The sequence below is a fragment of the Zootoca vivipara genome, chromosome 8, assembly GCF_963506605.1.
Source record: "Zootoca vivipara chromosome 8, rZooViv1.1, whole genome shotgun sequence".
Classification (NCBI taxonomy): domain Eukaryota; kingdom Metazoa; phylum Chordata; class Lepidosauria; order Squamata; family Lacertidae; genus Zootoca; species Zootoca vivipara.
In genome coordinates, this window is record NC_083283.1 from 31,443,887 (window position 1) to 31,456,097 (window position 12,211).

The 12,211-nt window shown below is 45.1% G+C and overlaps 1 protein-coding gene across 5 annotated transcripts in view; it reads left to right on the top strand.

Moving 5' to 3' along the window:
- Positions 1 to 4,968: 4,968 nt before the first annotated feature.
- The window catches only part of STAU2 (staufen double-stranded RNA binding protein 2), a 144,700-nt gene continuing 137,457 nt past the window's right edge, over positions 4,969 to 12,211 (top strand). Inside the window, exons 1-4 of one of the 5 annotated variants that reach the window (XM_035125952.2) lie at positions 4,971 to 5,230; positions 7,345 to 7,406; positions 9,187 to 9,394; positions 10,882 to 11,012. In XM_035125952.2, the coding sequence (XP_034981843.1) occupies positions 9,196 to 9,394; positions 10,882 to 11,012 (330 nt within the window). In that variant the 5' untranslated portion in view covers positions 4,971 to 5,230; positions 7,345 to 7,406; positions 9,187 to 9,195. The other 4 variants (XM_035125953.2, XR_004693237.2, XM_035125951.2 and 1 more) reach the window with 4 other exon arrangements.

The window sequence follows — 12,211 nt, forward strand, 5'->3', positions numbered from 1 at the left end:
CAACTTCTTTTTAAGTAAATCAACTCATACATTTTTTAAAGAAGTGTCTCTTCAAGTTAAAGAGAACTTGGAACAGTTTAAAATTCAAGAGAAATAGAATCACACTTTGCATCTGAGGGCCAGCATGCGTGCAGACTCTGTTATTGAGAATAATGTGCAAGAAGTAACAAATACCTTTTGAATTGTGTGTGTTCCTTAAAACTGCAGGAGGACACACATCTTTTGTGGGGGTTAAAAAGCATGAGGTGGTAAGCAAATGATTTCACTTTAATTGGTGGTCTTGTCTAGTGCTGGCTTCATTAATGCACTGGATGCCCTGTGGGTATACTTGCAGAGAAGCAGCAGTCAAGCAGTAGAACTGTAAAATTGCTTGCCTGTTCTGGGCAATCATAAAACAGTTCAAAATTCATGCCATGAAAACATTGTTCTTCAAAACCTTTAGGAATGTTTTTGAATGTAAAACTGGAGAAAGCAAGAGATAATTAGACTATTGTCAATGATGTTTCACTAAGTGCAATCCCATTCATGCATACTCAGAATGGTGTCCCATCGAGTTCAACAGAATTTACCCCTAAGTAACTATATGTAGAATTGCAGTGTAATCTTAACCATGTCTACTCAGAAGCAAGTCTTACTGATTTCAATGGGGCTTGCTCTCAGTGGGGCTAGGTTTGCAGTGTAAATTGTCCAGTTGCACTGAAAAATCCTTTCTTTAGAAGGTCAACTCAGTTGTGATATTTTCTGCAAGTAGAACAATTGAACTAATTTATAGAGATGTTTCTTTATGTATAAAATTATCTGTGTTTGAAACATTCCTATTCCTCAATAAAGTACTTTTTCAAACAGAGCACCAATTCTGTCTAGGTGCCAATTACAAGAACGACAACTTCAATACTAAGAACTCTCATTTTGTTCAGGAATCAGGATATAATTCATGTCAACAAAAGCCCATAAATTGCCTACATCTGTGCAGGTATGCAGATATCTATGCAACCATTTGCTGTACTAAAAAGATGTTCCTTGTGAGAGTCCATATGTATTATTTTCCTAGGACCTGTTCTCTTTATTGAAGGAGATACACAGCAAAGGCAACAAGCTGGATTATAACCTTTCATATTCATACATTGTTTTTAGGCTTTTAGTGATAATGTATGCTACAAATCTGCATATGTTTACTGAGAATGGCAGGTCCTAATGCCTGCAATGCTATCAGGCTTCTCTCTGTCCACTCAATGCTTCTCAGCTGTGTGGTTCAGCAAGTAAGTCTGGAAGACCAGGAATTATAGCAGTGACAGAAAAACAAGGGAGGTGTTTTTTTCAGGGGGGGGGGGGAGTCACAGAATTGAAATTACAGTGTTGCTATCCGAAAGTATGGCTGGGCAAGAGTACTGAAGCAAGTTAGATATAGAATTAAAGCTCTTTATTTTATAAACAGAATGCTATCAAATATGACAAACCTACAATGAATTGAAAAATGAGGAGGAAGGCACGCCCACTGAAATCAATGTAGTCATGAATAATTTTAAGTCCGTTGATTTCAATGAGTCTGCTCTGCAAATTAATTAGGTATCACCCTAATATATTTATTTTAGAAGTGCTCTTAATAAATGTATGGATTTGTTTGTTAAAATTACATAGACTCGGTTAATTCTGCAAGTGTTATATTTTGGCACACATTCATCAGAAGTCATTAGTAGAGCCTCGTGTACAGGTCCAATACTGGACATAGCACTGCACATCTCTGTATGAGTCACATTGCTGAGCAGACATTTGCAAAATGGTGAGAATATGGTACTTGCACAACAGCATTTCATTTACCTGTAGCGAGCACATGGTATTTCAAATACAACTGTTAGGATCAATACATCCCCCCAAAACCCTATTGACTACCCATTCCATTGCTTGACAGTTTGCTACCTTCAGGCACAAGTGGCTGGCAGAAACTTTTCTTTGTTGAAGACTTACTTTGGCAAAGTTTGGGTTTTGATGGAGGAGAGAATGATGGAGAAGCAATATCTAGAACTACTTTGGAGATTGGGTGGGGGACACAATACAAGGGCCTGGCTTCTTCAGAGTGGCCTGTCATTAGCTAGGTCCTGCTGATTACAGTCCTTTCCTTCTAGACTAGCCCTATCATTAGGGTGTGTGAGATGACTGCCTCATATAGCAGATTCTGAAAGATGACAGCAGCCCCCGGCTAGTCCTCCTAAGTCTTCTAATTCTACATGCAACTTTAGTCATATCATAAGGCTCCAGGGCAGGTTACAACAATTAAAACACAGTGTTACAAACACTTTTGAACAATTTACCATCACCCTCTCTGCTGATCCTAACACAGGGGTCAGCAAACTTTTTCAACCATGGGCTGGTCCACTGTCCCTCAGACCTTGTGGGGGGGCGGACTATATTGGGGGGGGATGAACGAATTCCTTTGCCCCACAAATAACCCAGAGATGCTTTTTAAATAAAAGGGCACTACCCATGTAAAAACACCAGGCAGGCCCCACAAATAACCCAAAGATGCATCCTATATAATAAAGTGCAAGTGTCTCTGCATCCAGATTCCCTGTGTCCCGTTTTCCGCGCTACTGAGCATGTGCCCCAGGGACCCAGGGATTGGACGCAGAGACTGCACGCACACGCACGCACACGCTCTCCCCACCCCACCCCCCACCCCTCTGCCCTGCACTGGCTCAATAAGCAGTTAAAACAGAGGCCACCAGGTGGAAGGCAGGAGCAGGCAGCAAGGCTCCTAAGCAGGGCAGGCCCTCTCTCAACGTGCCCAAGGGCCTGAGGAGGAAGCCAGGACGACCAAAAAATCGAGGCCCCGGCTTCTCACTAACAGGCCTGAAATTGAGACCCAAACAGCGCAAGCAACCGGGAGACCCCCGCTGGGCCGGAACGGCCAGGAAAGGCGCAGGGAGGCCACCGAATGCTCAGCGCCAACTGCGGGACCCTCAGAAAGTGCCGGGGCGGGCGCAAGCCCCCCAGACGGCAAAGCTCCCTCCCAGACGCAGCAGGTGACTGAAAAACAGCCGCGGAGGCCAACAAAAGTAGCGGGAGCCACCCCCACCCCCCGAAAAACTGGGCGTACACCCCGGAGCAGCCGCCCGGGCCGTCCAGGAGCCAGAATTCGGCCACTGGGCCCTGGCAGCAGCAGCGCTATTGACGGGGGGAAATTAGGAACCAAACGGCAGGCGCAAAAAGCGCGCGGAAACAGGGTGGGGAGGGATCCGCACTCCAAACACAAGCTTCGGAGGGAGTAAAGGAAGAAATACCCCCCGCACCTCCCAGCCGAGCCCGGGCTGTAAAGGTAAAAAAGGGGGGGACTTTGGCTTGGGGTTTGGGAACGGGAGGGGGGAGAAAATTAGGGATAAATTAAGGATCATAGGGAGGGGGGAGGAATAATCAATTAGACAAGGGATAAAAGCCCCCACGTGCCGCTGCCACCGAAAAAGGCCGAATGTTCTAGCGCCCGTTTATTAAACGGGCTGAATGGCACTAGTTTTAAATAAAAGGACACATTCTACTCATGTAAAAACACAGATTCCCGAACCATCCATGGGCCGGATTGAGAAGGCGATTGGGCTGCATCCGGCCCCCGGGCCTTAGTTTGGGGACCCCTAACACATGGGGATGGGGGTCTGCAGCCTGCAGGAAAGAAAGCGGTATTACAGGAATTTGGGACATGAGTTGTTGAGGGCTTTAAACACTTCAGTGAGTTGGGCCTAGAATCAAACAAGCAACCAATGCAACTGCTTCAAAATGGGGGTTATGCAAGGTCTAAATGAAGCCCCAGCTAGCCATCTGGCTGCTTCATTTTGAACCAGTTGAAGTTTCCAGGTCATCTTCAAGGGCAGCCCCATGTAGAACGCATTGCAATAATCCAATCTGGAAGGCATCGGAGCTTGGCATACCATGGCCCACTCATCACTGCCCAAATAGGTCCATGGCTGGTGAAGCAGCTGGAGATGGAAAAAGGCACTCCGAGCCACTAAGTCCAAGGCACCCTGAGTCACTTGGGCCTCCAGTGACAGTAATGAAACCAGGAGCACCCCCAAACCACAGATGTGCTCCTAGGGAAGTGCATCCCTATCGAGGGCAGGCAGAACAGACAGAAAGACATCCCATGCCCCCTCAGGTATAAATAATAAAATTATTAATTAGTACTATCATCATTATCATATGACTGATTGATGAGCAGGAAGGGGGAGATCTGCATCCATTCCTATCAGGATGCTAGGCTCAGCCCGCCTGCCCCCGGCACAGAGTCTATTGTAATTTTTCTTTCTCCCCTTCCGCTGCCAAAATAGTTGGAGCCTTGGGGTGGGATGTGGGGAGCCACCCTATTCTAAAGGTCATGAAGCTCACCGGGTGACCTTAGGCCAATCACTGCCCTTCTCCACTTACCCTACCTTGCAGGGTTGTTGTGACGATTAAATGAGGAGGAGCAGGAGGAGTATGTGGGATAAAAATATAAATTGTACAAAATACAGTGTAGAACTAATAGCTGAAGCAGAATGTTATTTTTGAGGATATCCTGTTTCGGGTTGAGCAATGTCCCTTGAAAGCTCCAACTACCTACTTTTCTTAAAGAGTAAATCTAGTTTGCCTACAGTGTAGCGCCTGATCTTCAAAAGGCTTGCATACAAATGGGGGCGGGGGAGGAAGAAAAAACAACCCAGCGCAGTCCGTTCCGTCTGTAGGGGAGCTCCTGTTTCGGATCCGATGCAAGTGCAAGGGCAACGAGTCGTGGCGCCAGGCGCCTAGCAGCCCCGCTCCCCTCCTGCCCCGGCGCTCGCCACACAGGGGGCCACAAACCCGGCGGACCAAAGCGATGTTTCTCGGATAGAGCCCTGCGGTGCCCGGAGCTGCCGCTGGGGGGCGCGGGGAGTCCTCCGCCGCTCGGGCGGCGCGAAGGGAAGGGGATGCGGACGGGGCCATTTGCGCCGCCAGGAGAGGGGGGGAGCGGCGGCGGGGGTCGCGCGCGGGGAGGCTTCCGCCGCGGCGGCCGGGGAGCGGGATGGTCCAGGGAGTTCTAGGCCGTGGCCCTGCGGCCGGCACCGGCGAGCAGGCCGCGGCGGCTGCGGGCCTAGCGCCGCGCCCGGCCGGCGGGGGGGTGACGGAGCGGTTGGTTGGGGCCGGCGGCGGCCGAGGCGCGGCGGCAGGGTCAGTTCTCTTTAGTGTTTGCCGATGTTGGAGGTGTCTCCAAAGTGTCCCTGGGAACCAGGTAACTGAGGCCGCGGGGGGTGCCCGGACCGGCCCTGACGGGACACCGGGAGGGACTGGGGGCGGGGAGCAGAGGCGAGCGCACCGGCTGACGCCGGGCTCGGGAGATGCTGGAGCCTCCGCTCCGCGGCATGAGAGGAGCCGCCTCCCCCCCCCCCTTGCCGTCCTCCTTCCCGCTCTGCCCTGGAGGCGGGCGGGTCGGGGACTCTAACGTCGTCCTGAGCCTGGTCGGTTGCCCTCAGGTGAGAGGGATGGCCGCCCGGGAAGCAGCGTGCTGCTCTCGAAAGGCAAAATAAACGAGCACGCCTGACTCTGAGCAGCCAAAAAGAGCCCAACGCTCTCCTCCTCCTGCTCCCCCTCCTCCTCGGAATGGACGTGCCTTGAAATAAGGGATGCCCCCCACTCCCAAAAGGGAAACAAGTTCTCCGTCCACTTTATATAAATACCTGCCTGTTTCTGTTCGGCCGCAGAGCTCTGGTTATTGGACCCCTTCATTGCTTAGCTAAAAAAAACCCAAAACTAGCCTCTTCCTCCTCCTTGACTTTCTTCTCCTCCTCCTCCATGGCTGTCCCTAGGGAGGGTGTGACTTTTTTGGCTCAGTTGTTGCCACCTAGTGGAAGCTGTATTGATCTTCACAGCTCATTCCCAAATCCAGGGACTGCCGAGGGAACCTTTGATTCACCACTTTCTTAATCCCTATGGTTCATTCTTTAATGTGGAGTAAGGCAGGAGGCTTATGACCTGAGGAAGCATGGCTTGAATTCTTCATTTGACTGCATCTTGCACCCCCTATAAATTACTTGAACACTTAGAGCATGTCTTGTCCTATCATCGTCTCCCACCCATGTGATTTTGTGTTCTGTTGTAGCCATGTTTTGTTTGTACTATGCCTTGGGCCATTTATTTAATAATGAACATTTATTATATTTGCATCCTGACTTTTCTCCAAGAGGCTCAGGCAGTGTAGATCAAGGATTCCCAAACTGGTCTTGGCTTCTTTGAGCCTCATTTAGTTGGCCCATGGCATGTGTGTAGGTTTGTGGTTAAAGACGGGGGAATGGTACACCCATCACATTTCATATAGATTTTAATGGTATTTTTGCACTTCTTTATTGTATTTTACTGTTTTAAAATTTGAATTCTATGGAGTTGTAATACAGTGGAATACAAAATATGTAAGAACGAAAAATAGCAATGAAAATACAATTAAAAATAACACATCATCTAGCACAGTGAAATGCAATTGTTAAAATGGGCAGAAACCCACCAAGACTGATGGGAGTTCTGGCATGCAGAGGAACAGCCTATATCTGCAGAACCAGTGCAGATGCTGGTCCAATTTGATATTACATTTCAACATCAACTCCTGTCAGTATATAAAAAAGCATCATACACAGGACCTATCCTTGAAAGATGTAAGTTTCCCCTGATGTAGAATGCAGTGGTCCATTGCTTGGCAGCATATGCAACTGGTTCTGCAGATATATGTTGCCCCCCTGCAATCAATAATGCCCGTCAGTGCCACCAGCAACCCTAAATGGATGTGGGGCATGCCCACCTCCTCACCTATGTAATACTCTGTCACGTTAGATCTGACGGAGTTGCAGTTGTATTTGAAGTTGAGAAACAAAAGTTATGCAGGAAGGCATCTAGTGGCTTTCTTTCATTTTTAAAACTTCTCCCCCAGCTTTCATGTTGGAGCTCAAAATAGTCTACATAGGTGGTTATCTCCTATACAGGTACTGACTGCACCCAGGTTTTATAGCTTCAACAAGGGGATTGTGTCTTCTGATATTTCGTTGTAATGCCCAAGAGAATGAGTAGGGTAGAAATGAAAGTAAATGAATAGATTAGTTTTCAAAGATCAGGGTTTTAAAGATCATACAAAGTTATGTTTACAGGTAGACGGTATATGTTGTATAGTCGATTAGTAAAGGAAAAAAATACCAAGTAAAATATATATTTGTATTTTGCTAGTGATGATCTGACACCAATTGACTAAGTTGGTGTGATGGCCTGGAATGTATATAAATACTCCCAAGTGCCTATAAGCAAAGCAATCCAACTTTTCTGAGGAAAAGTTGTCTTTTTAGCTCATTTTCATTATTCACACAGTGTTGGAGACAAGCATGTGGGGCATACTTAAGGACTCAGAAGACGTACCATGAAACAGAAAGGTGAATGGGCAAGGAGGCTGAAGGAATTTCACGTACTGATTTGAATTAATCCACTAATATTTTGGTTTCAGACATCTCTCCCAGTTTCAGTTTTATTGGATTAACTGTTAAGAGTGCTTTAATATTGCTTATCTGGCCACTCTCTGAACTGATTAATTCATTAAAACATTTTTACATCTGGTCATAGTAATATTTTACATTGCTAAAATACATAGTGATACATGAATCTTAGTGAGGGCAGTGCAGTAATGTGAAAATGTGTGTCAGTCACAGATACTTCGTGACAAAAAGTTATGGAGTAAACATTTGGTTTATAGGAGTTCTGGGAAGCTTCCATAAGAGGGAGAGAGAGACAGAATAAATGAATTGGGACATTGTTGCATACCACTATCAGCTTTACTTTTCTGATTGTTAAACTGTCAAAGGATACATCAATGTGATGGGTTGCATTTTTATTAACTCTCATCTTTTTGACCTCTGACCTGCCTACTCAGCTACCTAGTTTCGATGCCATTGGTTGAGCAGCCAGATGTCATGGCCCAATGGCTAATACAGTCATACCTCGGTTTACAACCGCCTCGGTTTACAAACACCGCGGACTCATCTGGAACGGATTAATTCACTTTCCATTACTTTCAATGGGAAAGTTCGCTTCAGGTTAAGTACGCATCAGTTTAAATACTCCGTGGACCGTCTGGAACAGATTAATCCACTTTCCATTACTTTCAATGAGAAAGTTCGCTTCAGGTTAAGTACGCTTCAGGTTAAGTACAGACTTCCGGAACCAATTGTGGTTGTAAACCGAGGTACCACTGTATCATTTTAGCCCAATACCAATAACTTTACCTTCAGGACTTTAAATATTGACTACATGCAATACGCTTTTGAATAACACGCTTGTGGTTAGTCAGGTGGTTCAAGAGCCTTTCAGTGAAAACATTAGGTACAGTCTTATGCACTTACATGGTAGAAAGTCCCATTGAACTCAGTGCGACTTCTTTGTAGAGGATTTCATTGATTGACAGCTACTGCTTAGTTGAAGGAAATAATAAACAATAAACTGTATACAGTAAGCCCACAATTTACATGGGGGTTATGATTGGGGACTTCTGGGTTTCGATTATTCGGGAGCCGAGTTGTTCAGGAGCCAAGGCATTTGAGATTCCAAGGTACAACTGTATTATTTACTAAATTTATATACTGCCCTTTATCTGAAGATCCCAGGGTGGTTCACAAAATAAATATACAGGATAAAAGCACAAAAACAAAACAAACACATGTTGTGGTTCAGGCTTTGTCAGACCTCAAGTGCAAAAAGTTCCAAACTAGGGAGAAGCCACCAATAAGCTCTCCCATGGAAAGTGCCCTTAAGAGTCTGTACTCAGTTAGTGTAAAGCACCAGACAGGGCCTGCCCATCCATAAGGCAAGATGTGGCAACCACCTCAGGCAACAGGATCTGCAGGGGCAGCAGATCCCGATGTAGATCTTTATTCCTCCACCTTGTTTATGATGCAGATCTTCACTCACCCCTTCTTCTCTGGCAGTGGGGGGAGGATTTTTTGGTTCACCTCATGTGCCAAAATGTTTTTGGTCTGGCCCTGGCATCAGAGCTGAACATATGAAAGACGTAGCTAATAGAGCCAAGACTGATAATTTCTTTCATTGAAAACCTTTTTTGAACAGTTCATTTGGGTTGCTGATCATATTTGTGTTTACCCTTAGGGATGGAAAGAAGCACAAAATAATACTAATACTTTGGTGTATTCCCCCCCCCTTTAGTAAAAATCAATGGCACAAGTCAAGATGCAGACCACACCAAATCACTCTGGACCTTCCCAGTCTCCAGCAGTGCTAACCCCATCAGTAACAGCAACAGGTTCAGTGGTTCTTCAGCCCTCCGTGAATGGATCTATTCCAGAAGCAGCTGTCGATTGTAATAATTCCACAACTGGTCAAGTGGATTCCATACCTTCTAGCAACTCACAGGGTAAGGTGGTGGCTGATTTAAATTGTATTTTCTTTTTGTGTTATCAAATACAAATAATAATAATCAAACACAAAAAGGGAGGTTGGAATAAGTGATTCACAAAGAGCACAGAATGAAAGAAGTACTCAAAAACACCTAAAACACAATTGGTGAAGTTTCACTGCTTTTACTGAATTTAGCTTAAAGTAGAGTTTTGTTTCCTGGGCACCATAGAAGCCCTGAAAAGAACTCACCTCTCTCCCAGCTTGACTGTACCGTCTACTGAAACGTTTTAAACTGTGTGAAGTTATCCAAGTGTGTTTTCTACACTAGAACAAAATGTCTAAGACTTTTTTGTTTTTGTTTCTTTTGGCAGTAAGTGGTATTTCTTTTGTAGCTCTGTAAGTAAAACATTGTTCCTGTCCTTGTAAACTGAAACACTGGCCCCAAAAGTAAACCTGCAGTGAAATTTTTCATTGTTAATGAACATAAACAATATAAGAAGAAATGAAATCACAGGAGGAATAAAATATCAGCAATTCCAAAGTTTTGTTAAGTTCAGGGAGCAGTGACTAAAAGGCTTAGATTAGAGGAGATGCTAGAACTGGAGAAACAATAAACAGAAAAAATGGGTTAGATCTAGACTTGCTCTACTGCTAATGGAAGCCGATTCTCCCCCTGTAGTAGTGCCCCCCTCCATGCCATCTTTAATGCTGTTCCAGTAGACCCTCCAGCTTTCTGGAACAGTTTATTTTTAGGGGCCTGCAGGTGGTGGCATAGGAAGGGGGTAAAGTGGGTGCGGGCCGCCCCGGGTGTCATTACTGAGGGGGTGGCTGCAGCGCCTGGCCTGCAGTGCGCCCGAGTCACAGTCTCTCCTGGGGAGTGACACGCTGGCTCAGGCACCTGCAGGCTCTGTGCTGCCCGAAATGGCAACGTGGGGTTTGCGGACTCTGTGGAGGTTCTGCACAGCGTGCTGTGCCCCGACTTGCCCTGCCCCATGGGCAGCTTGCGCCGCCCCTGGGTGCAGGACATTTGCGCTGCCCCAGGCGCCCAAGCAGCTAGCTACGCCACTGCTTGCGGGGGTGGAGGGTGGGGAGGAATCTGTGAAAACTGTCTCTCCTATCCCTCTTTCCACCAGTGGGAGAATTGCATGAGCAAAATGTGACTCGCGTCAGGTCTGGATGCAATACACAAATTGAGTTCAAGAAATTTTAGTATGTGCCAAAGACAAGCACATAACAGGTTTTAATTATTTGAAGTACTCATAAATAACTTAACATTAAGGAATTTATATAACATATATTTTAAGATTAATATGGTTGAAGTAAAAATACATTGGGTATAAGATCCTCACTTTTAGACTGTTACCATCCAAATTCAGTTTTTTCTTCAACATGGTGTCTGAGATTTCTTTTCCAAAGTTTTAGCTAGATTTTTTTTTTACTATTTCTACAAACTGATGATGATGTTTCCATATAAAAGAAACCTTGTCACAATTTTATTTACAGTTCCACTACAAGATAACATGGCAAACCCCAAAGAGAAAACTCCAATGTGTCTGGTAAATGAGTTGGCCCGTTTCAATAGAATTCAACCTCTATATAAACTCTTGAATGAACGAGGACCTGCTCATGCCAAGGTAATTTCATACATTTCCAGTGTATATGCCATTTGTTACCATTAGAACAGATTATGAACAGAGTAATCCTTGCTGAGTGTAACATCCCTGCAGTTCTGTAACTTTTGAGTTGCCACTAAGTATATGATTTTTTTCTTTCCTACATACATAATTAACTCCAGTCTTCAACACTGCTTGCAATTTAATAAGGCTCAGTTGTAAAAACTTTCCCTTATGATTTCAACCACACAGTTACAAAACTGCTTTGTTTTAATGCACCCCTACCACAAATGGAAGAAATACGCTTTCATGACTTTATAAAACCAACATTTTTCATCTTCTGCCTTCTTCATCATCCTGTTTTCCAGGAAAACCAGTGCCACCAGATTTTTTTTTTGATGCAGTTGGTTTTATAATTGATTGATACAATAAAAGAAGATCTGGCAATAAAAATTTGACTCCATTCTTCTTTGGGAATATTTATTTGAAGATCTTTATCTCCCCCCTCCATTGCCTGGTGTAGCTGCTTGTACATTACTTAAAATGATTGTGTGGGTGTACACACACATACACAGCTGGATCCAGAGTGACCCAGAGTGGAACTTTGATCACAGGATGGACTTGCTAGTAAATTGTGGAAGAGACCATTTTCTCAGATTGCTCCTTCCCCTACAGCACCTTGTGCCCTCTGCAGAACAGCATGGGAGGTGGGGGTGGGGGCACAAGGGGAAGGGAGTAGTCAGTAAAATCTCTCTCCCTTGTTTAGCAGCAGGAGCATCTGCTAGATTCAAATTCTTTTCATAAGCAGAAAGATACACCTTAGTATCTAACCTTATGCCAGCTGTTACATAGTTCTGCATCCAAACAAGGTTACTTTGGTAGGTAGAGGAGAGGAACAAGGAGAAACTAGGCAGTCCTCATATAAACAAAGGTAGAGATTAATTTTAAGTATCTGAAGAAGTGTGCATGCACACGAAAGCTTATACCAAGTACAAACTTAGTTGGTCTCTAAGGTGCTATTGGACAATTTTTTAAATATTTCCATTAATTTTAAGTGTTATACTTGGTTTGAAAAGTCAATGCAGGCTAGCTCTATCTAGTGGCAGTTCCTTCAGGCCTTTTGGGTCCAAGGGCATATTTGGAATTTTGAGATAGTGTCATGGGCACCACCAGTCCATTCGTTTCTCTCCTCCTCTGACATATTACACCCCCCCAAACAG